Source organism: Protopterus annectens, chromosome 13.part0, assembly GCF_019279795.1.
Source record: "Protopterus annectens isolate FY-2018-M chromosome 13.part0, PAN1.0, whole genome shotgun sequence".
NCBI lineage: Eukaryota > Metazoa > Chordata > Ceratodontiformes > Protopteridae > Protopterus > Protopterus annectens.
Genome location: NC_056747.1, coordinates 713,179,096 through 713,206,535, shown reverse-complemented (window position 1 = coordinate 713,206,535; position 27,440 = coordinate 713,179,096). Strand labels below are relative to the sequence as shown.

General features: G+C 41.4%; 1 protein-coding gene across 1 annotated transcript in view; it reads left to right on the top strand.

The window, feature by feature from the left end:
* KIAA0100 (KIAA0100 ortholog) overlaps positions 1 to 27,440 on the top strand; it is a 2,229,983-nt gene that overhangs the window by 1,575,268 nt on the left and 627,275 nt on the right. Inside the window, exon 25 of the mRNA XM_044054400.1 lies at positions 26,558 to 26,715. Coding sequence (XP_043910335.1) covers positions 26,558 to 26,715 — 158 coding nt within the window. The remainder of the gene's footprint in view (positions 1 to 26,557; positions 26,716 to 27,440) is intronic.

Genomic DNA, 27,440 nt, shown 5'->3' with positions numbered 1-27,440 from the left:
CAGAAACCTTCTATATGGAAGATCTGTGTTAGTAAATGGAAACACTGTGTGGTTTGCACATCTACTAAAGGTCTAGACCCCTTTTCAACCCCACTTGGTGTAATTTTGGATTGCCTTGATGATGTCTTTCAATCCAGTCTGAGTTATTCAGCTATCAGTGTTCAGGTGGCTGCTATTTCTAATTTTCACATCGACAGAAATAACACACCTTTAGCTGCCATAAAAATGTCTAAGGCCTTCTTGCGGGGTATGTCCTTCTTATGACCTCCAATTCAAAGTCTTGTACCTTCCTCGGATTTGCCTTTCGTGCTGCAGGTGTTATCCGGTTCTCCTTTTGAACTGTTGGTTACCATTCCCTTAAAGTTGCTTTCTTGTAAAACTGTCTTCCTGGTGGCTGTCACATCGGCTAGATGGGTGTCTGAGCTTACAGGCTTTGTCCCTCTGTTCCTCCTTATCTGATTTTTCTATAAGGATAGGGTAACCATCAGGACTGATCCCTCCTTTTTGCCCAAGGTAACATTGGAGTATGCATTGATCCAACTTATTTATTTGCCTGTATTCTTCCTGAACAATAGTAATAAAAGCAAATATTTGCTGCATTGTCTGGATGCTCATAAACGGCTGACATTCTGCTTGGACAGAACCAGAGCCTTTAGCGAAACAGCGCAACTCTTTATTTCCTTTACCAAGACCATGCCAGGCAGGCCAGTGTCAAAAGCAACCTTATCCAAATGGATTTGTGATTGCATTTATTTTGTGTACTACTCGAGAGGAAAGTCTTTATCAGCAAAACAAAAAGGACATTCAACCAGGACAGTGGCTACTTTTTTTTTTTCTCCATAGCTTCTATTGATGACATTTGTGTGGCTGCTACTTGGGCCAGCACTCATAGTTTTGTGTCCCATTTTAATTTTGATGTGCGATCTAGGGCCAGGTCCTCTTGTAGTTCCAACATTCTGTGAAATGTTCTCTCCTAGGGCCTCCCTGGGTTAATATGTAGCTGAGGACTCTGTCCTACAGGTTGAAGCTGGATGGAAAAGACAGCATTGAATGCAAAAGTTATGTACTTACCATAACAGATCTGTGTTGTGTCTGTCCAGTTCAACCATCCCTCACTCCTATCATAACCTCTTTGAAGTTTTTGTTCTCTAAGCGAGCAGGAGTCTGGGTCTTCCTGGCTTCCCCTTTGTGTCCTTTGTTAAGCTCCTAGAGGTGTGTGTACAATTTTTTTAGATGTGTGTGAAGGGAAAACGTAATCTGAGGTGGATGGGGAACAGTGTATTATGGGTGGAGGAGGCAAAGCTCTTCAGATGAAGTCTTTGAGAAAGGCTGGCATTAGATCCAAATCAGACCCAATAACCCACAGATTGAACCAGACGGAAACAGACAACATGGATCTGTTATTATGGTAAGTGCACAAGTTTCATTTATCCTTCATTGACTGATCAGTAAACATATATTTTAAATTTATAATTCCTCTAAATCCTCCTTCACCTTTTTCTTTCACCTAGAGATATCTCCTGTCTCTCTGTCTCTGTACGTCCGACCTGGCTAATGTTCATCATTAGATCACTTCTGCAGTAGCCTTAGCTATATGGGTTATATCCTGCTGTAGGGTATGGCAGGCCAGCTTTCAGATCTTAAGAGCACCTTCCATGTTCCTAGACAGCTGGAAGCTTGAGCAGAGCAGCGAAAAAACAGCAGTCTTATCTTGTCTCCTCTGTATGAAGAAGCAACCTTCCAACACCAACACCTCTAATTAATAAGTAATGCACTTAATTTTCCAAATGTTTCCTGTAGTGCAACCACCTGAGGCTCATGTTTTCTTAAAAACTTTACAAGTGAAACTAACCTGCCTCATGATCAAGAACAGTTTTGTGCTTTCCAAATCTACAGATTGAACTTTTTTTTTTTTTACTTTTTGCCCTTTACAAATTAGTAGCCATATTTGTTTACAGAAAAAAATGAGAGAGAATAGTTTAAAATTTCAACTGATCTAAAACAGGTAACGACTATAGCAAAAAATAAAAAATAAATCAAATCCACCTAGATCTGAATTTGAAGAGAGATTTTTTTTTTCATGTTAAGTAATCCACCACCAACTTGATTGTTTACTCTTTCTCACAATATTGACCTGGTCACTTCAACATCTTTTCTACACTTAGCAGTCTGCTAATTATATATACTAATGCAGAGAAAGGGCATATTCTGAAATCTCAGGTATTATGTGTCTGTTGACAATCTCCTTAGTCGACCAAATTGTATCTGCTGTAAGCAATTTCAACCATATTTGGTGATCCCATTTTATATTATGTATAAGACATATATATATATATATATATATATATATATATATATATATATATATATATATATATGTGTGTGTGTGTGTGTGCGTTTATACATAATTTGTGCAACAGGAAGGTTAATCCTCAAAGTTATTTGGATTACTACTGGCTTTCTTGTTTTTCATTTGCTGTTTTAATTTGATTTGTACTGTTTAGATGGATAAGAATTTCAAAAGCTGTACTAAGTTTGTGCAAAAATTCCCAGCTCAAGAAACACGATGTATGCATGGTCTGCCTAGGCCCAGAGTAGCTCAATATTGAGTGCTCTATTTGCAAAGGATTTGGCACTCACTCATCAGTAGATAGGAAAGCTTAATTTTTTGTTAAAGGTCTAATACCTCCAAAGCAGGCAGCAAAATCTGACAAAAAAAAGATAAGGATAAGGAAGCTAAGAAACAAAAAAAACCCTGTGATCAAGCATCATCCTGTCCCTCACTGTTACCAGAGTATGTAGGTTTAGCCCCTCCACCTCTTTTAGCTCCTTTCCCAGTGCCAGTTTCGGCATTGGTGCTTTCTGAGCTGGTTTTCCACTTGAGCCTATCACTTCAGCACCATTATCTCTCAGCTCCTTGCCATTGGCTTTGCATCTAATTCATTCTACCCTGGCTTCTTTAGTGTTTGGTGGGTGTAGAACGCAGGAGCTTCACTCTGAGTCCTCAGAACTGTTTGTGGGAGAAGTGCATTTGGAACTGTTGTTAGTGTTGGGGTCCTCTGTGTTCAACCCTATACTACCTATCTCTAGCACAAGGTATTTTGTGTCATTTACTAATGCCGTTTGACAGATTCTAACTCTTTGGACCAAGTATAAAGGAAAAACTGACAAGGTGTGAGCAAGATGGAAAGATGATGTATGTCATGAGAGTCAAATCTGCGAGCCCTCAGGGATCCTTCAACAGGAATCTGAAGGGTTATAAATACCTGTGGTTGAGGAAATTCCAGCATGAAGGGGTGACCATGGTAGTGGTGACCCTTTTAATATGATCAAAGGGGTCAGCATAACTATGGGTTCAGGGATCCCTTCTCAGGAAGACCAGACCAGCACCTCCTGAAGGCTTGTCCCACTCTCTTCCTCTGGAGGCAGTCAAGGAGTGATTATCTTGTCACCTAGCTGTGTGAATAACCATTATGCAGGGCAAGTATGTGTGAAAAATCATATGCAAAGGTTATACCTTACCATTTTTCCATTAGGCCACCAAGACAGAAACTGCCATATATTCCACCCCATTAAATGTCAGTGGCTTGTTAGGAGGCATCTGTCCTCCTCCTCCTCCAAAAAAAGACCAGTTCCAGGATGTCCCACAACACAGAAGAGGATTAGGAGTTAATTCAGGATTATTTTTGGTTCCAAAGAAAAACAAGGACCTCAGGCCATTTCTTGATCTCAACAGCCGAAACCTGTTTGTAAAAAAAGACCCAATTTAGAATAGTAAGTGTCAACAGTTTTGCCATACCTCAAAGGAAATAACTGCATGTGCTCTATAAACCTTCAGGATGCTTACCTCCATATAAAAAACAAAGGATTCCAGTAGGTTTCTGTGCTTCTACATAGGAGCCATTCATTACCCGATGTTCATCATACGGAACACTGCTGCAAGTATCCTTAGCTATGTCGGTTATACACTGCCAAGGATATAACAGCAGGCCAGCTTCCACAGCTTCAGAGCACCTTCCATGCACTCAGATTGTTTGGCAACTTGAGCTGATTTGACTAAAAGACAAGTTTGGGCGCTAAGCTTTTCTGCTAATGAAGGGTATGCTCCTCTGAATCTTTCGAGGATCAACAGTTGGCTTGTGCTGTTCCTTTGCTGGTCACATAAGTTTCCTTTGGGTGAAAACCTTCCAGTCACTAAATTTTGTTTATTATTAATACTTTTCTCTTCAGGAAAGTTATTTTAAAGCTAGGAGTTTTTTTTTTAATGGACTGAGACAAGGCTGGACTGGACTTTTAAACAGTTGCGCTATTTTTTTTTTCTGTCAGTTTAAAAGTTGTTTAACATAAAACAATTTTTTTCTGTAGAGAAATTGTGTTTACTTTACTTTGTGGGTCGGGCAAAGTATTTTAACTTGCTTTTTACTGTGTTTGCATATGAAAAAATGTGACTTTTAAAGACTTTTACTTTTTACCATCATTTGCTGCTTGTTTTCCCTGCAAAAGAGGTACAAATTTCAGCTTGACCATGGAACAATCTGTTGGTGCCACTGTCTGTCCTTCATCCAGCCAGAAAATGTTAATAAACAGCCTTGCCATATCTGCCTCAGAAGCAGGTGGTTGACTTTGATGTGGCTATTAGTTGTACCTCAGATGATTCATCTTCTACTCAGATCTCTCTGGTGTAGCCCCTACCATCACTCTGGACTGGAAGTTAGCCATGTCTTCGGCATCTGTTAGAGTCCCCTCAGTGGGCAGGGGGTGGTCACTCCTGTCTGTCCTGGGAAAGGGAACAGGATTGGCTTCCCTGTTTTGTAGGAATGTTGTACAGATCCTTGGGGAACTGCTGCTGCCATTAATATCACTGGTGGTCCCATTTTTGCTGTCAAAAAGAAACAGAAGACTAATCAAGTGTTTACTCCTCCTCAAATTTCCTTAGACAGGATTAGTTTACTGAGTCTGGCTCAGAGTTTAATTCAGGCTATTTATTCTTATTATAAAGTAGTTCCTGGTAAAAGAAAGAAGGATACTGCCTTTCCTGACTAGATTTAAGATTCTGAATCTGGACAGGAGATGAAGGGGCAGATACAGGTTTTTCACCTAAGATTTCTGATTTAAACTCAGAGAGAGCCCAGTTTCTGACTCTACATGTGAAGGATGCTCTTTCTCTGAAACTGTTTCTAAAAATTGCCAGTGTTTTCAGTGAGAGAACACTGAGGTCTCTCAGTCACTTAGAAAATACTGTTAACAGAACCTGCACCCATTCTTTCTGTTCTCTCAGTTTTGAAGGATGTGTGCTGCTGCATGAAGTTTTGCTGACAATCATCTCTCTACCCGTAAAAAGGCAGATAGGAAATATAAGGTTCCCCAGTTTTTTAAGCTTTTATAACTGCAGTGGTGGTGCTGTGGTCGCATTGTCGCCTCACAGTAAGACGTCCTGTTCGATTCCCAGCTAGAAAGTCTTCTGTGTGGAGACATGCATGAATGGGCGTACCTTCATTGAAGGTTGTGTGTCAGGGCCGGTAACTCGGCGTGTAAAAATCTACTGCCAATCATTAGCAGACCGGAGTTCCGCTGTGGCGACCCCTAACCGGGAAAAGCCAAAAGACACAACTACATTTGCTTCTCAAACTTGATCCAGCATCTGTAGTGTTAGTTAATCCTTCTGGTGCTAAACACAGTTAATTCCAATCCTACTCTTTCTGATATGGTTGGAAAAGATTATTGATAAGTATGGGAAAAAAAGTGTATGTTTCTGCAGCTTTGATTATCAGAATTTTGAATTTTCAGGCTCTTGTATTAAAGTTTGTTCTACTAGTAGTGAAAGTATGAGGAATGTTTTGTCTGCAGTTTCTTCTTGTGAGGAAAAATCTGCTTTAAATAATTTAACTTTTTCTGTTTAAATCACTATAGCCATTGTTTGCAGTGTATGAATCTGCTGATACTTTTTCAAGAGCTATGGCAACTGGTACTGTTTTGAGGAGATTTACATGCCTGCATTCTCAGAACCTCCCTGAATATGATAAAAATGGGAATATACATTGTCTTTTGAATAGAGATTTAGTTTTAGGCCCCTGTGCTGCAGTGGTGATAACATGTGATGAAAGGGGTAAGCTGATACAAGGAATCTGTAAGATTTTTCAGTCCTCCTTTTCCATGGAATTCTCTAACACCTTATCCAGTTTTGGTAAGAAACAAAATAAAACAGACTCAACAAAATACAGGTAAAGGGACGTTTGAGAAAAAATGGCAAGGGGGTTCCAAGAATAATTCTGGAAACTCCCAAAACCAGAGATAGTACAGTTAATTTAGAGTGACTGTTTAAGAGACTTTATTCATCACTTCCACCCTGGCAACCCCTTTTTTCCTCCCAGAAGATCTGAATATCCAGTTTTCTCTTTGACAACAGATAGTTTCAGACAAATGCATTGTGAAGATCATTCATCAAGGTTATAGATGACATTGGATAGAAATTTCTCCTTTTCAGGGGTAATTCCTCATCCTCCAGCCCAGACTCTTGTCTCCACCTTCATCACCTACTGTCCCAATGAGTGATAGAACCAGTCCCCCCTTCCCAGATGGGAAAGGGGTTTTATTCAATGATGCTTTTAGTGCCAAAGAAAGAAAGAAAGAAAATAAAAAGAAATTGCTTGTAGGCGAGTTCTGGATTTTTCTTTCCTAAAACTGTTTGTGATAGTGTCCACATTCAAAATGATGTCACATCACAACCTGTTGCTACTACTTCCTCATTCAGGTTTCTTTTTTATATTAGATTTAAAAGCTGCTTATCATCATAACACATTTGTGTGTTTTGATCCCATTATAAGTTCTGTGCCTTACACTTTGGGCTATCCACCGCACCAGTAATGTTCACAAAGTGTCTAGCTCCATTTATAGCTCATTGCAGGCTACAGGGTGTCCATATTTTCCATATTTAGATGACCTACTTATCTTTTTAGAATGTTTCTCTCCTTCTTTTTTCAATTTCTCTATCTTGGGTGATAGATTTCTTACACAGGCTGGTATTCCAAGATAACATTCAAAGGTCTTGCTTGGCTCCTACTCACATAACTGTGTTTCTCTGATGTCAACTAGACACCACAGTACAAAGAGCTTCCCTTCCACAGGTGAAAAAAATAGATTTATATCTAGATCTTTTTCTTGGATTTTCCACTCAAACTTCAGTCACTACAAGAGAATACCTCAGGACTTTGGGCCTCATGGCTTTTATGTTTGTCAATATATTACTGGCAGACACCACAAGAGAAAAATGTAGTGGTATCTGAAGTCTCTGTGGTCCCAGGACCAACATCCCTTGTCTTTTCAGATCCCAGTGTTGTGGTGTGTCAGAAGGGAAATCACTTGGTGCAGACAGCAGCTATCTCTAAATCCAGGTCTCCCCATCTTCCTCCCTGTTCTAAAGCAGTCAGTCACCACAAGCACTTCAGACTTGCTTAGGGAGCAGTTTCAGGAGGGATTAAAGGGCAAGTTGTGTGGGACGCCAAGGACAGATCCAAGCACACAAATATAAAAGAGATGCTTGACCTGATGAAGGCAATCAGCTCTCCGAATCATCCTCTGTCTATGGGAACTCTTCAAGTTGTTACAGACAATATCACAAGCATGTGGTACATGAATAAGCAAGGGGCAAACCAGGTAGTACTCCCTCTCCAGACTAGCAGTGTTAGCTTGGGATATAGCTTCACAGCACACACTTACTTGTAGAGGCATCCTACCTTTCATCAGAGCAACACTGTGTGGCAAACAAGCTAAGTAGGGCAAGGACAGACCTTCATGAATGAAAACTATTTTAGGGGGTCTTCCAAGATTTGATCCATCTGTGGGGAGTTCCTCAAGTAGTCCTCTTTGCCTCCTCTCTGAGCAGTCAGCTGGCAACATTCTGCTTCAGGACTCCATACAAGAAAGCCTTGAAAACAGATGTTTTTTCTTTTACTTTTACTGGAATGTTCCTGAATACTTTTTCACCCACAAGGTCATTGTGACTCCCTTCTGGCCCAGGATACCATGGTTCTAGCTTCTTTTGGAAATGGCCAGAGGCAGTTACCACAAGCTTTCTTAAAGACTGGATTTACAAATACAATAACAAGGGTGTTTGATACATCCTGACACCAATCAACTTCATTTGACTGCCTGGATGATAGGGTCTTAATTCACTTTAGGCACTTTTTACTGAGGATGTGCAGCAGGTACTAATGGAGGTAAGAAAGCCTGCTTCTAGCAAATCATGTATTAGCAAGTGGAAAATGTTTTCTTGTTGGTGCCAACAGCATAACCGACACTCATTCAGGACTAGCTGTTTTCTATTTTTACAGTATTAGTATTTGTGAGAGTTATTATCTTATGGCTTTTCTTACTCCTCTGTCAAGGTTTATTCATAGGCCATTTCAGCATTTCTGTCAATGGATCCTCCTCTTTCAGTGCATTCTCTCATGTCAAAATGTTTTTGAAAGGTGTTTTGCGTATGAGGCCTCCAAGAAAAATGGTGGCCTTCCTTGAGATCTTAATTTTGTCTTAGAGAAGCTAACACTTGCTCCATTTAAACCAGCTAACCTAGCTGACTTGAGGGTCTTAACATGGAATAATGGGATGAAATTGTTTTGTTTTTGTCGTGTTCCCAAAGAGTAATCTTGATGCACAAAATTATTTTCCCAGCTATTAAGTTATTTCCCCTTTTCTACAGTTCACTTGGCAGTTTTTCTTTTAAATGGAAAGATTGCACTTTTATTAGTAGAGGAGTAGGCTGGAGAGGTCACTTTGAGGGGATGATGGTCCAAGGAATTTGGAACCAGACAGAGGACAGCCTTCATGCCAACGTCCTGGAAATGAGGGCAGCCCTCCTAACATTAAGAGAATTTCAGGATCTCTTGCATTCAGGATTTAGACATACAAAAAGACAGTATTGTGGTTATGTAGTTCTTGTAGGTGTGTACACTCTGTGTGCTCTGTCAAGCAGCTCTTCATCCTGGGCAGACCAGTACATTTACTTAATTGTTCAACCATGAACCTTTTGCAGTCTAAACCTTCCACATCTTCTGACACATTTGAGAATTGCAAATTTTCACATCTGTCTTGATCTTAAAAATCAAGCATCGCTTTTAATTCTTCAGAGCTTCTAGCTCAGCCAACTGCAGCATCTGCAATTTCTACTCTTTTCCCTCTCTCAGTATCATTTGAATCTGCTGAGAGAGCTCTCACTATTTCTTCAAGTCTTTTGTCAGTTATTTTGATATAATCTGTAACTGATTCACTCATCTTGATAATCTCTTTAAAAACTGTAAACTTTTCATGTAGTTCTTCCATTTCCCAATACTACAGCTCTTTTCCTTCTGTGCACATGTTGTCTTTAATGGGACTGTCTTCAGACCATTTGTCTACAACTGCTTCATTTCTTTCGAGTTTCATACTTTCTACTTTCTTCTTTACTGTAGTCATCAGGTGAATGTCATATATTTCACAAAAACCCTGCTCTTGACTCAAGCAAGACAGGATACCCGATTTTATATCGCTTCACTGGGTGGAGGGCTCGAGTCATTGTCTTTTCAATTTGGTGCCATACTGGAAAAAAAACCCTTAATTGCTGGTCTTAAGAGTTCTAGGCCTTATGGTAGCCTCAGTTACTATGGTCTACTGTGCCAGATTTCACATAAGGATTCTCCAGTGGACGTTTTCCACAAAATGGTCACAGCTAATAGACTCCCCTTCATTCACTATTCATTTTTCATCTGATTCCATCATGCAGGATTCTTTTGAACTGTTGACTAATGTCCCTATTCCTTCAGATAGGAAGGATATTTGTCCCACCTTCTCTGACAGCAGTAGTAACTATGAATGCCTCCTCTCTGGGGTGGGAGTGGTGGGAAACTTCGAGGGAAAGGATGGCCCAAGGAATTTAGAACCAGTCAGAAGCCAGTCTTCACATCAGCATTGTGGAGATGAGGGCAAATCTCCCTGGTGTTATAGGAATTTCAGGATTTCTTGCCTTCAGGAGTGATAGCCATACAGACAGCAGTTCAGTAGTCTGGTACATTGACAAACAGGAAAACACCTGATTTTACTCCCTTTTCAGAGAGACCATGAAAGTATAGCAATTTGCTATGGATTCAGGTAACCTTTTAGTGGCAGTACACATTTTGGGGATGTCCAACCTGCTATCGGACAGGCTGAGCAAGTCCATCCTAATGCTTTACGTGTGGTCTGTCAGTCTATCAGTGGCTCAAGAGATTTACAGTCACTGTGGCGGGTCTATATCACTTTGTTGAAAAGGCAGACGTTCGAACACCATATGTTCTACCTAACTTCTAACCTCAAAGTGCAAAACCATTGAAGGCTTAGAACAGCGATTTTTTTCCCAGGGAAAAAAAATCGCTGTTCCAAGAAACACACACACACAACACAAGCACACCAAAAAGACAGCAATCCACACACATGCAGTTAAAATCCTACATCTAACCCTACACTAAACTGTACATACACTACTATCTATCCGCTTACCTTAACCCAAACCCTAACCCTAAGGTCCGTCACTGTCGCACACTCACCTGACCCGCGCCCTAACTCTAACTCGCCTATCCTGCCCTAACCCTAAAGTCTGTCACTATCGCACACCCACCTCACCCATGCCCTAACCCTAACATCCACACAATCGCACACTTACCTGAACCCAACCCATAACTTTCCAGCAGAGTGCTGAAAATCACGAAGCCACAGAAACGGCCCACCGCTGTTCCGCGGCTTTGCGATAATCAGTTTTCAAACTTCAACATATGGTGTTCGAACTGCTGAAGTTTCAACAAACTGATATGAACCCACTGTGGCCAGCTGTGCTGCTCTTTGTGTGCCTCTCCTTGCATCACCAAATGCAGAAGCCTCTTCAACTAGATCCCCAGAGGGACAGTAACCAAGCGATGCTGTAGTCTGCCAGTGGTCCCCCATCTCCTGTACACTTTTTTCCCCTCTTCCACTGTTAACTAAGTTTTTACAGAGCGCTTCAACTTGGAAATCACAGCTATTTTTCATTGCTCAGTTTTGGTCCAGACACATTTGTTTCCCCCTTCTCAGACCTCATGTAAAGAAGACCCCTTGCTTTCTAAATCCACTGCTGGATACTCTTTCACACATCCCCAGTCAGCCTTACCGAGATCTTCACAACCTCAAGATCATCAAATTTCCTCCAGTTTTCCTGGTGACCTGACATGCTTCCTTCTCAAAAAATGTTACCCACATTTTGTCATCTTCTCAGAAGCAGTCTACTCAAAAAATATGTAAGAGTAAATGAAAACATTTCTGTTTGGGCAGCCAGTCATCTATTTGATCCTTGTTTTGCTTATGTTCCAGATGTTTTACAGTTTCCATCTACTTTGTATCAAGTAAGTTCCATCTACTGCTCCTTCAAAGTACATTTGGTTGTCAACTCCAGTTACCACTTGGCCTCTCATAAATTTTGCAAGGCTTTCCTCAAAGATAGTATTGTTTCTTTGCCCTCCCATAAAAGGCTTGGGATCTAGATTTAGTCCTAGGAGTATTGGCAAACTCTGCATTTGAACTTGCTGTATCTGCAGACTTGAAGTATTTGTCTTGGAAAACACTTTTTCAGGTAGCTATTACATCAGCCAGACGAATTTCAGAACTACATGCTTTCTATGTCACCACACCATATTTGGTCTTGTATAAGTGTAAGAGCTAACCCATCCCTTATTTTCAAGGTGGCTTCTAAAAATAACTTTAGCCAGTCTTTTAAACTGCCAGTGTTATTTTCAAATTCTTTCAACAAAGGAAAGTTTCTAGTACATACTTTAGATGTCCACAGAACCAAGACAGTCAGAAAAGATTCTCAGTTGTTTGTCACATTTATTCCTAACAGATTTGGCTCTAAATTTTCTATGCAGTCACGGTCCAGATGGCTGTCAGGCTGCATTTCCCTTATTTACTCTAACAACAAGATTCCTAAGCTCAAAACCCATAGCCCTTTACACAAGATCTGTGACAACTTCTTTGGCCTTTTTCAGAAATTCTTTCATCGATAATGTTTGTGCAGTAGCCACATGGTTTACACTATACACCATTCCTAAACATTATCAACTGAATATTACTTCTAGAACCAGAGCTGCATTTGCAGCTTAGTTTCTCAGTGATATCCTGTCATGATTCCACCCAATAGTTTGGGATTCCATCTCAACTGTTGGATTCGGCAGACTGTTGATATGGAATATGAAAGGTTTTTACTTATTATAATACTGATTCATTTTCATTCAAGTCTGTCTGATACATCATCCATCCCTCCATTGCCCGGCCAAATAGTTTTAATTGTTTAATATTTCATTGCTGCTGTTCTGGTACAGGTAGTCACTAGGCAGCAAAATCTATTTGAATGGGGAGCTCGCACAGGATTATGTGAAAGGTCATGGGGGTGAGCTCAAGACACTAGAACACTAGCTAATGGCTTGATCAGATCCAAAGAATGCTTTGGTACTGCAACTGCCATATTGGAAAAACTTGGATGAAAAAAGATCTAGAGTTATGGTAAATACATAACTTCCATTTTTGTCTTGTGTATGGGATTTAGGGAAGAAACAGAGTCATGTCTCTCAGCTTCTTACAGCAAGAAATTTGGACAAAGCCATAAATAATGGGGAGGGGGGGGACAAAGGCCCCAAAATAGGGACACTTTTTTAAATATTGGTCTTACAAAGTTAGATAGTTAATAGAATAATAGATTTTAGGTTAGCATAAACTTTCTGAAGGGTATGAAGTCTGAAACTCAAATGTATGTCATTATTTTCTGACTTCAACCCTCAATGATTTGTTGGAAAAACAGTTTTATGAGAAACAGATCAAAATATGAGGCAAAAGTCTGGGCATTCTGTGAAAATCTGTACAGTTGAGAGGTATGAAAGGAGTAGCTTAGAGTTTATGGGTATTATCTGTAGTAACTCAATGTGCAGCCAAGTTTGTATGCAAGTAACAGCCTCTTGTGTGATTTGAAGATGTGTTGGGATGTCTATGGAGCAAGTAAGTTTTGAATTATTAGCATATTAGATTAAGGAGGCTTGCTGTGAGGAGATATACAAATTGTTAATGAAAACAATAATAAGGAGAGGGCCAAGAACAAAGCCTGGGGGTATTCCCAAGAGTAACTAGCAAGACGTGTGTGTGTGTGTGTGTGTGTGTGTGTGTGTGTGTGTGTGTGTGTGTGTGTGTGTGTGTGTGTGTGTTAGTTATACAGTTGTGACAGATATGTGTTGGATAAGTAGCTATTGAACCATTGGAGATAGTCTGGGGTAGGCCTAAAGAAGGCATGTGTTGCAAGATTAATAAGACATTGTCAAAAGATTTTAACAAGTCAAGGAATGAAGAAGAAACTATTTTGCCACTGTCCTTGGCTTAGTTGATTGTGCTTGTGAAGATTAGTGGGGTAGAGGTTGTGTTGTGGCTAGGGTGAAAGCCACATTTTGTGGAAGTGAGGAGTTGTTCATGGACAAGTTAGAGGAGTAGTTTCTGGTGAATATATTTTTTTCTGAGCCTCTGGGACCTGCAAGACTTGGTCTTGGGGAGAAGGGGGAGCGCGGAGAGATTGAGTGAGTCCTTTTATCCCCTCCATCAGGTAGGAATTGTTTGGTGTAACAACTTGTCAGGTCAGCTGCAGTTAGAGTGGTGATAACCACCTTTGTGGGGTAGAATAATGTATAGCTGTTTCCAAATGAATGGAATATAGGATTTTTGTATTGACCTGTCTTTAAAATAGATATGGGGTTGGCTGCAGTATCACTTGCAGTTTTCATGTATATTGCTGGTGGTAACCTGGATTTTAGTTTTTGCAAGTTTATTTATTTTTTTTAACTAAAAGTAAAGATGGTACTGTAAGGTGATGGTAGATATGTTAGTAGGATGGGAACGATGTTTGTTGGGGGTTAATGATGGATGGAGTCTGTTTACTAAGGTTTGCTATGCTGTTAATTTAGTACTAGTTACACTAGGATGCTATTTGTATTGCAGTAGAGCTGGGAGAAGGCTTTTTCTAACTTTATTATGGAATATAACATTTGTCATTCAGAAGACCAGAATTTTTTTTTTTAAGATGGGTTGGGTATTCTTTTTCATCTGTGTTGATGTGTTTTTGGTAAGATTACATAGCTCTTTGATGTTTTGCAGGCTTTGTCATGTGTAATCTTGTTAACCATGTTTTCCAGGCTCTGTCTGTGTTTGGCATGAATAATTTAATACATTTGCTTAGCTGGTGAGCATGGTTGGCTTTTATTCTTTTCCTCCGTAATGGTGTTTTGCATATTTTGGAATTTTGTAATATATTCCTGAACAGTCTCATTTAAAGGTAGGGCTTTAAGAATAGATCAGTTATAGGATTTTAGGGGAATGCAAATGTGCTAGTGTTAACTTTTAATTGGTTACAAATTACCTTCGTTTAGGTTGGTAGATGAGAAGTCCATAAGTATATGCTTGGTCACTGAGAGTTATCAGGAAGAATAGCAGAAGAAATGTATTTGCTGTGGTCAGATACCATATTTTAATCTAGTATTGTGCCATTGTCATTAGCTTTGTTATATCTAGTCGACATAGTTATGTGTTGTGTGATACCAGAGAGTCATGCTTGTGGAGGGAAAGTCCGAGCTAAAAATATGCCAATAAATATTGACAGCTCCTAGTATTATTTTCTCATTTGAGATGGTATTATACATGCAGAAGAATACATCTTCCAGTAGGGTCAGATTGTTTCCTGGTGGGGATATATAGAATTATTATACCCTTGCTTTTGTGGTTGTTCAGCTTAAGAAAGATTTTAAGAAGCTCAGTATCTAGGACATTTGATATATTGTGTGGGCAAGCTGAGATGTAGGAATTTGAGTACAAAATGGCTATACCTCCTGCTTTTTTATATTTTTGATCTGCTCTGATAATTTTATAGCCTCGTAGGAATATGTCTTTGTCCTTTGTGTTGGATTAAAGCAAGGTTTCAGTGATGGCTAGGATGTCCGAGATTTTAAGAGACATCCAGGCATAGAGCTCATTTATTTTGTTGCGAATGCTAAAAAGATTAATAGTGCCTAGGCTGAGTTTTTTTAATAAGGAGTATGATCACTAGGGTCTTGTGTGTGGTGTGGTGGGGTAAATGTGTTGGAAGGTTAGTTAGAAGGTCCAGTGTTGGAGTGTATGGCCCCACATAACAGTATTTTTGGTGAGTACTGTAATGATATTGTATCCCCAGTTTTAGTCTTGTTTTTTGAGGGATGGATGGAAATGTAAGAATCATATATTGTATTGATGAATGAGGAATACATTGTATAGGTTGGGTGCAGTTCTGGGAAATGAGTGTATGACTGTGTGGTTGGTAAATTGTGTGTTTGTAAGTGAAGTGTATATTGTAAACCTTTATTTATTTAACATTTGTTAACCAAGAAAGTCCAACTTGGAACAAAGCCAATTTTCAGTGGAGGCCCAGGGAGAAACACTCCAGATGCATGTCTTTGAACATGAGAGAAAACCGGAGCTCCTGGTGGAAACCCACACTTAACTCAGGGAGGGCGTGCAGACTCTGCACAGAAGGCACTCCAGCTAAGAATCGAACCAGAGAACCTCTTGCTGTGAGGCGACAACACTACCGCTGCACCATTACACCATCCATTTACCTATGATAGGTTGTAAAATGAGAAAGGAAGCGTAAGCTAGTGGGCATGCTAAAATAGTTCAAAATTATATTGTATAGACACAAGCAAAGATAAAGTGGTATTTGTAGATTACAGTGCAGCAAATCAACTGATTATGCTGCAGCACATTTTACAGGAAGTAATGGTACGTAGAGTAGAAAGAGTCTTTGAATATACAGACCATACAGTGCTGACAGTGGATAGAGAGCAATGGGATAGGGTTATGGATAAGGAAGAATGGGAGTGAGAACAGCTTTGAAGATATTAGTAAAACAATTCAGAAAGGAAGTGGAGTGGGTTAATAAAGCAGGAGATAGAATGAGAGGAGGGAGAGGTTTATGGAGAGCATAGGGTGGCACAGTATGTGGTTTTGGGGATGTTTAAGAACTGTTTGTAGTTGCACAGGTTTGGGTATATGTGGTGCAATTTTTTTGTATAAGGTGTGTGATAATTGGTTGATAGGGGCTGGGTGGAAAATGTGACTGGCCTAGTGTTTGGAGAAGCTCAAGAAAACCCAGCAGTTAAGTTTTTAATTGCCTCATAACCCCAGGGGATCTTTCTCTAATTTCAGAAGTTAAATTGACATCATCCCGTGTTTGGGCCTTCCTGGGACAGTTCTGGTCACCAAGGTCAAATTGGCATGTCTTCCACAGGACAGGATAGTAGTAGTAGTAGTAATGAATCTATTTTTTCAAGGCTTTACAACAGGTTCATTTACCAACCGGAGCATTTTGTGATTGATTAAGGGTGCATATCAACATTCGTTTTAACATCCCTTATACAAAACTAGGTATGAAGAAGATCCAGTAGAATATGAAGAGCCTCTAGGACATGCAAGATCTGGTTTTGGAGAATGGATGGGGGGGTGATAGTGAGTGAGAGAGAGAGAGATTGACTGATTCCCTTTATCTCCTCTATCAGCTAGGAACTTGCTTGGTGGACCACCATTTATTCATCTCCAGATAATCACTGGCTGAAGAATTTTGTTTGGCTCCCCTGTCAAGGAACTTGGAATGGTTCAATGTCTTTTCCATCCATTGAAATCAGTACTTCCTGTATGCATTCTGTTTTGTACTATTCTTTCATATTTCATGGTTTAAGGGAAATAAAAGGCTAGACTTAATATTTTAGCACCTTATAGTCCATGGCAGGTATGTTTTTTTCATTTAGTTCATGAGTCTTAAAGGGTCCCATCATCCCACTTCATTGTGTTGACCTATCAAGAAGGATTTTTGATTCCTGTATCTCAAAGGAACTCTGGCTGAAAGTAGTTATGAGAGTTGGTTAAAGGGTAGAGTTTGTAAAGAGGAGATTGGTAACATCATCTCTAAAGCAAAAGTGATAAGTTGTGATGTTTTCCAGGGTTAATTGTTGGGACCCATACTGTTTGATATCTTTATGTCCAGTTTTCCTATAGAGAATAATATTTGGCTGAGCAAGTATACTGATGATTCAAAGCTGAGTTCAGTTATTACCAGTATAAATGATCAGTATTGCACTCAAGCTTTTTTAGAAAGTATTGATAAATGGGCAGTGGAAGATGCAGTGTAATGTATCATCAATAAAACAAAGGTCATGCACTTTGGTGTAAATTACTTTTGTTATCCCTTTGTGTTAGTACCAATAAAAGATAATGTTTTGAGTTAGATTTGCCTAGCATCATTAGATGTTTTTATGAAATTGATAACTTCTAAGAACAACATCAAGCAGAGATATAAAAGTTTTGTTCCCTATTTATAAAACTATAGTATGCACCCTTATTGAATATGGAGGTTGTTGCCTGTTCTTATAGCTGTTCCCAAATTCGGAGATTGGAGAGTGTCCAGAAATTTTTTACTAGACAAATATAATGAATGAGGGTACACGGCAGTACTACTAGATTAGATGGATTAAGAAGGATTTATCTAAGGAAACTTCATCGGTCCATCTTACCATCAGGGAATCTCGAGCCCTAGACTGCTTAGGAAAACATACATATGCTTCAGCAACCTTTTTATTGTGTACACTCAACTACCTTGTCAGTGTGACAAGTCTTCAGTGAGACCTGGTAACTTGAAACATCATTGTGAAGACTCAGAAACCCCCCAGAGACACACAAGACTGGAGGCTCAGTTGTTAGCTGTGCAGTCTGCCATGAGCAGCTCCATGAGGCTGTTTTCCAGTGCACATGATGGGATATCTCACACAACAGGTGCTGGCATCTCCATGCACTGTCACGCCTGAATGTGCTTGTGTAATTTTGAGGACTGCTTTAAGGCATCCTTTTTCAATGCTCATTTCAGTGGTTCTCCCCTTTTTGGCCCAAAGATCAAGGAGACATTAGCTAGGAGTAAAAAGGACTGAAAGACTGTGCCATAGGAGTATGATGTTCTTCGTGTTTCACTGTTGCGGTCATCACACTTGGGTTATCTGCCTGCAGGTAACTCTCAGTCATCCCGGATACCAGCAACTTGGTATTTCTGCGTCGGTTGCTGTCGCTCCAGGACTGACGTCAGATCGTCAGGGGTATGAAAACAGGCAGCCGACATCATTACATTAGTCTTTCTTGCTGAGGAGCCTGAAGCAGAAGCAGTTCGCACGAGTGCTGGTCGGCCGCTACCTGAGTTTCCGTTTCCGAATTGAATCATCCTGAAGTCTTCTAAAGCTAAGTTCCCCATTGGGGATAATTTTTTTCTTGCTCTAACTGATGTCAGAAAAAGTTAACAGTTGTCTCGCCTGTGGAAAGCAAATACCACACCGAGATTTCCATTTTTACTGCGTCACCTGTTTAGGCCCAGACCATGATGTACCTCGCTGTTGGTTTTGTGCCTTGTTAAACGCCCAAACTATTCGTCGTCAGGCCCTTATTGCCACTAAATACTTCTACTCTCGTTCTCCGTATTCCAAAATGTCTTCCGTAAGCCATTCAACTACCGATCTCCCGAAAAAACGTAAGGATAAGACAGACCGCACAGGTCCAAGACTGCCGATGATGCTTTCATTAAGCTAGTTGCCAGTTCGCCGGTACTGAGTGAGGTGCTTTCGCATCCCCTGATGCCCACTTCAGTGGATTCGCAGGCCGCTACCGAGACCCCCTTACAGAAAGAATTCACAATGACTTCTCAACTCCTCTTCTCGCCTCTGCCCAACTGCTCATGTCCCTAGGAGGAAAACTTGCCTATCATGCAAAAAACTGGACTTCCATCACCAAAGACCGATGGGTCCTCAACATTATATCCCAGGGGTACAAATTTTACTTCCACTCCCTGCCAACCCCAAAAGGGTTCCCAGAACTAACTCCAAACCAGTGGGCGGAGGCACAAAACCAAGTTCAATCCCTGCTCTCCATAAGGGCAATTCAGCCTGTTCCTGCAGAACAGATAGGTCAAGGGCTCTGTTCCAGACTTTTCCTGGTACCCAGAAAAGAGGACACTTGGCGCCCAAACCTAGATCTCTCCATTCTAAACACCTTCCTGGTGGTACCAACATTCAAAATGCTCACCCCTCAGCAGCTGCTTCCTATGCTGGCCAAAGATGCCTGGCTAGCCACCCTAGACCTAAAAGAAGCCTATCTGCACATCCCTATCAGGGACTCATGCAGGAAATACCTACGCTTCAGGGCAGGATCTATGCATTATCAGTTCTCTGCACTTCCCTTTGGCTTATCCACTGCTCCCAGAGTATTCACAAAATGCCTATCTCCAGCCATTGCCTACCGCAGATAGAGAAAATTTCAAATTTACACGTACTTGGACGACTGCCTGATTCAGGCAGACAGGAAATGCTGTTACAGCACCTGACATTTGTAAAGAACCTTCTAACCTCCCTGGGGTACACTATCAACGAAAAGAAGTCAAAATTAGTCCCCAGTCAAAAGGTTGTATTTCTGGGAGCAAGCTTAGATACAGCATCCCAGATGGGATTCCTTACTCCAGAAAAAAAAAGCCTATCTGATAGGCTACTTCTCTCGAATGGCCACCAGAACCCAGCTATTAGCAAGGAAAATCCTGCAGGCCCTAGGGGTTATGGCCTCTTGCATTCTACTAATTCCATATGCCAGACTGCATATGAGGGAACTTCAGTGGTACTTAAAAAGTCTTTGGTGCCAACATTCTCAGAACCTGGAAACTGTCATTCCTATCATACCTTGTCTAAGGACAGAGTTTCTTTGGTGGGCAGCAGCATGCAACCACAACAAGGGACTTTCCTTTACTCAATCCCACGCCAACCAGACCTTAACCACAGATGCATCAGACTATGCCTGTGGGGCACACCTGGACGACAAGTGCATTCAGGGCCACTGGAGCCCAAGTCAAATTCATCTGTAAATCAACCAAAAAGAGATGCTAGCTGTCCAGCACGCTCTAACAGCTTTCGGGTCCCTACTCCCACCAGGACTCCTGCTAATAAAAACAGATAACACCACAGTTATGTGGTACATCAACAAGCAGGGGGGAACCCACTCTTACCCACTCTGCAGGCTAGACATGGCCCTGTGGAACACAGCCCTGGACATGCAGGTCCATCTGCAAGCTCAGTTTCTGCCAGGCAAACAAAACTCACTGGCAGACGACAAGCAGAAATCTCCTAGACCCAAACTCAGGAATAGTGGCAATTAGAGCCCAGCACCTTCAGCCTTCTGACTCAGAAATGGGGGACCCCAGAGGTGGACCTCTTTGCTTCCCCCTGCAATCACCAGCTCAGCAAATTCTGCACCAGGGCACCTCACAGCAGGGTCTGGAAAGTGGATGCCCTATCCCTCCATTGGGTAAACCTCTCGATCTATGCATTTCCCCCTCTGCCCCTTCGCTTAAGAATATTGCTCAAGTTAAGACAGAACACACCAAGGTCAGTCCTGATTGCCCCAGACTAGCCACGCCAGCACTGGTACCCACTACTGTGCAGCCTGTCACCAGTGCCACCCTGGCACCTACCCCAGAGCCTGACCTTCCTCATTCAACAAGGGGGACAGATCTTGCATCCGCAACAGCAAATCCTGAATCTTGCAGCCTGGCTTATTCCTTGAATTCTCCCCCAGTTACCAGCTGGAAGCCAGAAGACCCAGTACAAGGACATCCTATGCGGATGAGTGGAAAAGGTATTGCTCCTGGATTCAATCTAAAGAAGAAGTCACAGCACTGCCCTCCCTACCTCTAATCCTGGATTACCTAGCAGATCTACTCCACAGAGGTATATCCTTCTCTTCCATTAAAATCCATGCCTCTGCCATCTCAGCTCATTACAACACTGAGCCACCTCTTTTCTCTCACCCTCTCATCAAACAGTTCCTGAGAGGGACAAATAACTTAAGGCCTCCAAGAGGAGCACTCACACCTGCTTGGGACCTTAACTTTGTACTGGGAAAGCTCATGCTACCCCCGTTTGAGCCCGCAGAGTCAGCAGAGTTAAAATTCCTCTCTTGGAAACCAGCCTTGCTATTGGCCATTACTTCAGATGGAAGAGTGTCTGAGCTACAAGCACTCATGGCTGTGGAACCCGTCATTATTTTTCATGCTGACAGGATCTCCCTCAGGACTAATCCTTCCTTTATGCCTAAAGTGGTGTCAAGTGTGGCTCTCAATCAATCTTTCCATTTGCCAACATTCTTTCCTAATCCTCAAAATAATGGGGAAAGGATCCTGCACTCATTGGACGTGCACAGACAGCTCAGATTCTACCTGGGTAGTACTAAACCCTTCAGGAAATCTGACCAGTTACTATTCAGTTTTGCATCAGGGGCAGTGGGCAAGGCTATTTCAAAACAGTTTCCAAATGGATAGCACACTCTATCCATTTCTGCCACAAACACCATGGGAAACCTACTCCTCAGGGGGTCAGAACACATTCCACTAGGGCAACTTCTACCTCTACCTCTACAGCATTCCTCAGGGGAGTCCCTACTAGGGACATTCTGAAAGCTGCTACCTTGAGTTCTGTACACACATTCACCAAGCATTTTCCACCTGCCTATATTTTCCAAATCCAGGGTGGGTTTTGCAACAGCAGTCCTGCAGGGCATACTAGCCAGCCCAAACTCTTCTTGACTGCCTCCACCCTTTCTTCAGCTTTGGGAATCAACCCAAATGTGATGACTGCAACAGTAAAACGCGAAGAACATAGTACAGTTGTGTACACTTACCATAAATGTAGATGTTCGAGTGTATTCACTGTTGCAATCCTGGTTACCCTCCCTCCAGCCCCCTTCTCTCTCTCTCCTCCCTGTGTATATTACTCTTCCCTTACAGGGATATTGGTATTTACTTTTTACTGGTGGTGATTTTCCCACCATAGCTTAGCTCCCTATTGGGGGACTCCTGACATTTGGGGCAAGAAAAACTGATGTAATGGCATCGGCTGCCTGTTTTCATACCCCTAATGACCTGACATCAGTCCTGGAGTGACAGCAACCAACGCAGAAATACTAAGTCTCTGGTATTCTGGCCGACTGAGGGCTACCTGCTGGCAGATAACCCAAGTGTGATGACTGCAACAGTGAATAGACTCGAACATCTACATTTATGGTAAATGTACACAACTGTACTTTTTGGTACTCCTCAGTGATCCTACTGTACGAATCAGAAGAGGAGCATGTGCCTTTTTTCTTTGGAAAGCTCAGCAGCCTTTCCAGGACACTCCAGGACTGGAGGGTTAACCACAATGAATGCTGCTTACACAGCAGAGGCAGTCTGCAGAATTAAGGCTTTTAAACTGAGCTTTCTTCAGGAGGACATTTCAGCACTGCTGAAAGGTTGCCCAGCTGTTGTGCTCTGGTGGAAGTTGGAGGTTGCTCTTCTCTCCATCCAAAAGCTTTTGGAGGCCATTATCTCTGATGCATGGATATTGAGTGTTATATCCAGAAGCTATACAATTCCCTTTTTATTTACTCCAAAGGATTCCCAGAAATCACTTCCTGATGTGTCACCCCATCCAAAGGGCACAGCAGTTGGAATCCAGAAACTGCTAGCCCACCAAGTCATCCAAGAGGTCCCACTAGACCAGCAAGGATAAGGGGTCTATTCCAGATTCTTTTTGGTACCAAAGAAAACAAGGATCTTCGACAAGTTTTGGATCTCAGCACAGTGAACCACTTTGTCTGACAGACCAAAATTCTAAATGGTCATGGTGCTGGAAGTGCTCGGTAGATCTCAAGTGTGCCTATCATGACGTGAAGATAGTGAGGAATTTCAGGAGATTTCTGTAGTTTCGGCTGTGGGCTAGTCATTACCAATTTTGGGTGATGCCCTTTGGTCTCCCCACAGCTCCTCGGGTGTTCAACAAATGAATGGCATTAGTGGCAGCCTGGCTTAGGTTGCAGGGATTTAAGGCATTTCTGTACCTGGACAGTTGGCTTCTCACCACTTCCACAGAAGCATTTCTCATCAAAGCTGAAGACAGTGAATCACAAAAAGTCCAGCCTGGAACCAGTGCAAGTGCTGGAATTTACTGGCTGCCATTTGTATATGGTCACTCAGATAGCCATGCTTGAGTCATCTAAACTAACGTCCCTTCGCCTGCAAGTGTCTCTCATTCTTCAGGATCCAAGACCTTTTATAGCTATGGTTCTGTCTCTCTTTGGGCATATGGCAGCATCTGTATGTCTTGTTTCTCTAGCAAGGATCCACATGAGTGTGTTACAGTGGACTCTAGCAGTTCAGTGGTCTTATCTCACACTTCTCATAGATTTTCCAGTGCTTCTGACAAATGTCAGTTGCTTCCACATTCATTGATGTTTGGACTCACTGCTGGTCATGGCAGGGTGACGTTTTGTTTTTCGAGCCATGGTCACAACAGATGCTCCCCTTCTTGGGTGGGGCATTTTTCAAAGGAAAACTGCCCAGGGACCTGGATGAGGTTCAACCCCAGTCTTCACATCAATGTCTTGGAGATGGGGGTAGTCCTCCTAGAGTTGCAGGCCTTTCTGGAGCTCCTCCTGAAGGGTGTGTTTACTATCCGGACAGAAAGAATGTTGGTAATTTGGTATCTGAATAAGCAAGGAGGAACTCATTCCTATCCCCTATGTCAAGAGCCCTTGAGTATTTGGCAATGGGTGAAGTCTTATCGGTTTTTGATTGTAATGCACATCCTGGGAAAATCCAACATTCTTGTGGACAGATTGAGCAGGAGTATTCTTCTGGTCCCATACTGGCAGAGATAATATGCCTTCAGTGGTTCTTAAATTATCTTAACCTTTCCTGAGGGGCACGTTTTTACTGCCACCTGTTTGAGATCTGATACCTCCGTAGGATCTTCTTCTGATACTACAAGTACTTGCTAGGCCCCTGTTGGACCTTCAGCTTGAATGTAGTGGCTCAAATTTTAAGCCACTGAGGCACACCCTGCTGCATTTTACCTCTGCATCAAGCAGCATTTACTCCCTGTTTCCCCTCAAGTGACTGGCCCCTTGGTCTCCTATACACTTACTTCCTGACACCCTTGGTAATCAAGTGCCTTCAGAAGGGAGCCATTTGCAGAGTGACTGTTTTCCTCATTGCCCCATTCTGGCCCTGTTAAGTTTGGTTCCCCTTTCTTTAGCCTCACCTAAGTAACCCTTCTTGGTGCTGGATCTTGCTCACAGATCTAATTTCCCATCCTAAAGGGATACCTCTTCCGAACATTAGCTCCCTCAAACCAGCCACTTGATTTCTCCAATTCCAGTGATAGCCAGGAATCCCAAGCTTTTGGAAAGAGTTATTCGTATCTTTTTGTCATCCCAGGAACTTTCCAGTAGGAATGTTTATGCTAGTAAGTGGAAATATTTCTCTATTTGGACCTCATCTAAAGGTCTGGGCCCTTTTAAGGCTCCTTTGGATACCATCTTGGACTTCCTGGCTGGTCTTTTTTTCATTCTGGCTTGAGTTTCAACTGGCTGACATTACCAGTTTTCATAGTGGCAGAGAGAATATGTTTTTGGTTGCTCTTAAGTTGTCTAAAGCTGTCCTGAGGGATACTTTTTTGTTATGGCCACCTGTTTGAGATCCAGTACCCCCATGGGATGTTCCTCTGATGCTACATCTACTTGCTAGGCCCCCTTTAACCTTCAGCCATGGTAACCTTAAAGTTGTTGTCATAGACAACTCTCTGTTTGTTGGCTTTTGCCTCTGCCAGTAGGACGTATGAGCTTTAAGCACCACCCTCTATACCCCCATACTTAATTTTTCAAAAAGACAGAGTTACCCTTAGGACAAATCTTTCCTTTTTGCCCAATGGTGCTTTGGAATCAGATTTAAACCAGCCCATTCTCTTACCAGTCTTACTAAATTTAAGTAACAGGGGTGAACATTTCCTTCATTGTTTGGATGTGCGTAGACAGCTTAGATTTTGTATGTATAGAACCAAAAGTTTTACAAAATCTGACCAACTGTTTGTTTCCTTTTCTAAGTTGAGTGTATCTTGACCTTACCCAAGTGACAGGTGGAGAGCCATTTGGATATTTTTTTAAGGGAGTGTATTACCTCTAATGCCTATATGTTATTCGACTAAAGTAGTGGCTATTTTTACTTCCTTTTTCCTCAGATTTCAGTTGATGACATTTGTGCTGCTACCTGATCTAGCAGTCATACCTTTGTCTCCCATTGCAAACTGGATGTGGTAGATGGATGGAAAATATAATACTGGGTATGAAAGTTATGTACTTAACCATAATGACAGATCTGTGTTGTCTTCTTCTAGCCACTTTATCCATTCCTCCCTCCAGAACCCTTCCAAATTGTCACTGAATTCAGTGAAGTGGTTCAGATTGGTCTTACAGTCTGGCCTGTATGCTGGTGTGTTGTCTGTCACCCTCTACCTTTGGCTGCCTGTATTATTAACATGTTGTTTAGAGTTGGAATTACTTAGGGAGGTTGTCAGGGGCAAACTCGATCTGAGGCAAGAGTAGGAGAGCAGGGTATTGTGGGTAGAGGAGGCAGAGATCTCAGACTAAAGACTCTGAGATGACTGGTGTCAGATCTTATGAAACCACAGATTGAACTAGACAGAAGATGACAACACAGTTCTGTCATTATAGTCCTTGCATAACTTCCCTTTTTCCTGTCCTGGAAGGTTTACTGTGTTGCAGTGAAGTCATTGTCACAATCAGGGATCATCCCACTGCTTGTTAACCTCGCATTTGTGGCAGTAATCTTTATGACCAAAGTACACTTGTGAGAGGTTACTCTCCTAATTACTGCTGCATTAGAAGCTATTATCCATTTTTCCTCATGTCATCTTTTTTATTGGATTTTGTAGCTTTCTTGACAGGTGGCATTGTGGTGGCAGACTTTGAGTAACTTCTTATCAATATATTTTTTCTAAGTTGGGGGAGTTTAGAATTTTTTTCTGAATAATGGGCAGTTTAGTTCCACCCTTCCTTGTTTTACTTTATCCTGTACCAGGTACCATAAGATTAATTTAGTTGTTGATTGCTTGCAATTTTTTCTGGACAATTTGGATGTTTCAAACTCCAATTTTCAAGCTGAAATAGGAGTTGACATACACTTGTTGCTGGCTTCTTGCACTAGAACAGAATGGCATGGACTACTGGCTCTTTACAGCTAAATTTCTGTTTAATGCCCTCAATGTGGGAGATAACCTGGACTTTTGAGGTGTCTGGCCATATGCTGCTTAGTTCCACATGTGAATGTACTGCGGCAGTTATATATATTTGTGGTTAGCACCCTCAGCCTTCTCTGCTCTACAGTACGTACAATGCAACATTTCTTTCTTTAACTCATTGGTCAACATTAATCAAAGTGATTGGCTTCATTGTGTTATATCATGACTGAACCTGAAGTGAAAGTCAGACATGGGTTTATTGGCAGTTAACCTGGACATTAAGAAAAATCAAGTTCTATTTGGTGAAATTACATTACAGGTTGCATGTTATTTTTTTGCTAATACTTTGTTCTATTCCTTTTCCAAACCAGGAACTTCTATGCTGCAGAAGTTGATTGAAGAAACAGATAAATTTGTTGTATTCTCAGAAGAGGAGCTGGGAGTTAGTGATCAACTATATGGAATTGCTGCCTCTCAAACCGATGATGTTTTTAATCGCAACTGGCTAATTGAACTGATAAACTGCCAGGTATAAGGATGGTAAATGGTTCTTTTAGCCTATGGTACACTAAAAGCTATTTTTGACACAGTGATTCCCATGTAATAGTTTCTGCTGCTAATGGAAAGTCTTTTAGTCTTGATTGAGTACCCCTTATTAAAGCTGAATTGTATGCATCTTTCTTTTTGTGGTACCTAATTCCAAGCATTTTTGACTGTCATTGTGTCTCGTGCCCAGGCTCAGATTGCCGTATATATTCCATTATGGTCTGGTACAAGTTGTTGAATTTAAGCTAATGCATAGTGTTTTAGCTGAAATTGTTAAGATCAGCTGCGGCTTTCCTCCTCTTTAGTAGCCTTTCAACCCCCCCTGGTTATTGATAAGTTGAATATGGTCTTTGGAGACGGGAAGAAGAGATACCTAAAGAAGGCAGGAGCTGTATTCACATGAAGATATGAAGTGAACATGCATCTTCTGTGTAGCAATGCACTGCTGGTTACTTGTTTTAATAGCTTGAACACACAGACATTTTATACCAGCATCTTGTATTTAAATGTTAATATGCCATCCTAAGAATTTTTTCTTTACTATTACCTGATTTGACACTCCCATCTCTAAGAACATTTGGGAAGAATGTTTATAAAGAAAAACATGGAGAATACAGACACATCTGTGTCAGCAGACAGAATGTCAACAGTTATTCTCTACAGGTATTTCAGTCCCTGACATAGACTTATTTTGAAGCATCCTGTGCT